General features: G+C 46.6%; 1 protein-coding gene across 1 annotated transcript in view; it reads left to right on the forward strand.

The window, feature by feature from the left end:
- Positions 1-5: 5 nt before the first annotated feature.
- Positions 6-3,398, forward strand: part of POLR2F (RNA polymerase II, I and III subunit F) — a gene marked incomplete at its 5' end in the record, with an annotated part of 3,525 nt that continues 132 nt past the window's right edge. Inside the window, 2 exons of the mRNA XM_010170070.1 lie at positions 6-133; positions 1,734-1,805. Coding sequence (XP_010168372.1) covers positions 6-133; positions 1,734-1,805 — 200 coding nt within the window. The remainder of the gene's footprint in view (positions 134-1,733; positions 1,806-3,398) is intronic.

A 3,398-nucleotide genomic window follows, 5' to 3' on the forward strand; every position in this document is an offset into this window, starting at 1 on the left:
AGGAGGGACAGGAGAACGTGGAAATCCTCCCCTCGGGAGAGCGGCAGCAGGCGAACCAGAAGCGGATCACTACCCCCTACATGACCAAATACGAGCGAGCCAGAGTCCTGGGCACTCGCGCCCTCCAGATAGCGTGAGTATTTGTCTCTGTATCCTGAGCATCGCCACAGCTTCTCCTCCCTTCCCAGTGAAAGCTGCTTTCCTCCTTCCTGAAAAACTCCTGGTTCTCACATAATCCCTTTTGTGGTTGCTGAGCTTGTGGATCACCATCTTGGTCAGCACTGAAGCACAGGACCGCGGAGCTCTTAGTGGCACATGAAGTCTCTGTATCTCTCCTTGGCTGAGACTGTGGTGCTTGTGCCTAGAGAGAGGGGCATTCAGCAGCTCCGATGAATTTTCCTAGGTCATAGGTAAAATAAGCTGGGAGTGTGCCAAACTGATCCTGTTTTCTGCCTTTCATACGGGAGCCAGTGTGGGCTGGAAGGCTCAGAACTGGTTTGCAAAAGCCAGTGTTGGAGGGAGGGATGCTCCAGAATGTCTTCAGCGGATACCACTGGGGCTGTAGGAATTGATAATGGAGCAATCAACCTGAAATCTGTCTTGAGTGCAGTTGCATTGTGGCAAGCTGTAAGTTTTAAAAGTATTTGGAATAGTAAGGCCTCATGTATAGGTAATGACATTTAAATCCTATTTTAAGTGCTGTTGAGGTTGACTGCTCTCAACTTCATCCATTTGCCTGTCTAGACTTATTTTAATAATACATATAAAAAAAAATGTGTTTTTTTTTAAAAGGTGCCTTATGAGTGTGGTGATTAGGCTATGGCAGGGTTTGTCTGAAGGTTCATCTCTGAGTTTCAGCTTGGTTGTATGCACCCTCAGGATGATGCCTCTGCCGTACGTTGTTTAGAAGCTTGTAGGCAGTAATCAGATCTTTCCATAATCATCGTTTTGCCAAGCTACTCTTCACACTGCCTTCACTCTGGGAAGCTGTTTTGTGCACATTCTTTCAGTTGGTGGATGGCTAGAAAAACGGGGGAGATGAGATGGGCCCGTGCCAGGCCTTTAATCCACAACACTGGCACCTGGTTCAGCTTCACCTACATACTCTGCATTCAGTGCTGAGCCTAGGCCAGCAGCAGCCCCCAGTGGCCTTATCCACACATAACGTGAACTTCCTTTGCTGCTGCTGTCTAATGGGCAGATATCCTCACTGGTGTTTGCTCTGCTGTTACCACCCTCTGCAAAATGCTTAATTTTTTCTTCCTAGAGCTGGAGTGCTTCATAAATCCGGCCCCTCGCTTTCCCCCAGACAGAACCTGGAAGGTGTGAGCAGATTGGAACGTGAGAGGTGTGCTGGAGTTGTAGGAGGCATGCTCATTTTAACCATGTTCCTACCCCCTTTATTGAATTCATTTTGGAACATCTCTTTTTCTCACATTTAAGTACAGCAGAAGGTGACTAGAAGGGTGTGGATCTGACCAGCCCTTGAGCACCAGCTGGTCAGCAGAGGCTGAGGGATGGGGCAAGAAGAACATTCAAGTAAAAGCTTAGTCTGTAACCACTTGGGGGAATTTTCTTCCCAAAATGCATCAGAGGGCAAATCAGATTTGCCAAGATGGTGTCCCACCCTCCTGCTTTAGTGGCTGTTGTCCAGGTGACGTAGGTAGGCAAGTGCTTAGCTGTCCCTCTTCCCTCTCTGTGTGTTCTCTCAAATGGTTGTTGTTCTGTCCCAGGATGTGTGCCCCTGTGATGGTGGAATTGGAAGGAGAGACAGACCCTTTGCTGATTGCCATGAAAGAACTCAAGTAAGTCCCAGAGTTTCACAGTGAGCACACTGATTCCCATAAAGCCTGCAGTCCTCTCCTCGTCCCAGCATTTGGCAGCTTACTCCAAGACAACCCCGTCTTCCCTCGGTAGCAGTGAGCACTACGGTTGCCTTTCCCCTTTTCACCTGGGGGCTTCGCAGCTGCTCTCTCCCGTCGTAGTTGCTCCTGCAAAGTACTGATGGTTAGGAGTGCTCTGACCTCTTTTACTTTGGAGTCCAAGTGTTCTTTGTTTCTATGATGAGAACCCAAGGTCCTCATCTTTCTGTAATCAGTTTAATTCCCTGAATGGAATTGGTTTGAAGCAGCCATTTGAAGAGACCTGTGTTCAAATTAAGTACTGGCAAAAAATAAAATAAGGGTCAGGCTGGTGGTGTGGAGACCCTGTTAAGAGTGCTTTTCTTGCACCTTTGCACACTTGATTTATTGTGCTTGTGTGAAGACATGTCCCCTGCTTACAGAAAGATAAATAAGTCCTTTCTGACTGTAGCAGAGGTGGCTTCTGGATGACCACTTACAGGCTCACCTTTCCACAGCAGAGCTCCCTGTTGGCCCACAGTTTGCCTGCGTGGTCGGTGACATAGATCACGCACAGGTGTCTGTCAAGCAGAGCAACTGGTCTCCATTACTGATTAAGTCCCTGTTCTTGAACTGAATTGTCCCTCTGCTCCCCCACTTTCTCAATGCATTGCAGTTGTTCTTGCAGACTTTATTACAGCTCCCTTTATCTTTGCCAGAAGCTCCTTAGGTCATGTTCCTGTCAGATCTCCAAGCTCAGTCTGAGTTGCTTCTGGTCACTGTCTGAGTGTGAGCTCTAGAAAGTAAGTCACAGTGTGACAAAGTATAGTGGCATCCTGTTCTGTGCCAAAACTCAGTTCTAATTCTTGGCATGTGGGAGCTACTTGGCTACTGGAAAAACAACAGCCCTGAATGTGATCATTAAAGAAGTTGTATTACTTTTCAAGTCTGATATGGTAGAAACCTAATGCTCTGGTTAGATTCCAGACTGTCTGATTACATTCTGCTGACTTAAATCTACTTCCATTAAGTTGTGTTCAGCATTTTCTTGCTTTCTAATTTGAACCACTGTTAGCAGATGCTGTGCTCCAGCCCAGCTGTACCAGGTTTTGCTCCCTTGAATAGTCCCTTTTTCATGTGTCCTTCTTAAAATGTAACTGATGCTCTCAGGCTTTACAGCGCTCTGTAACTGTCAGTTTTTCATAAAGGTTCTCAGAATTCTGCCACTTTTGTAGTGTCTTGTGGGGAAAAAAATCTTCCATCAAACAAGAAGTGTATCTGTTTTTCAAGCCTCATGATTTTATTTTTCTCCCTATATCTGTGTTAGGTGCTTGGTGTTGTCTCATAGTGGGTTCAGATCACAGGGCTCAATTCCTGCAGTAGCAACAGAGGGAGGACCTTTTGTTTTGTTGTTGGTTGTTTAAGTCCTCTATGAAAGAGAGAAGGTTGCTGGGACTTCCCTCTGCTGTGTAATAGCAAATCACTGGTGCTACACAGATCTTGGTTAAACCTGATGAGCTTGCTGAAGCCACCAAGCACCTCAGTTCCCATTGCCTG

Source organism: Antrostomus carolinensis, unplaced genomic scaffold, assembly GCF_000700745.2.
Source record: "Antrostomus carolinensis isolate BGI_N321 unplaced genomic scaffold, ASM70074v2 scaffold38576, whole genome shotgun sequence".
Lineage (NCBI taxonomy): Eukaryota > Metazoa > Chordata > Aves > Caprimulgiformes > Caprimulgidae > Antrostomus > Antrostomus carolinensis.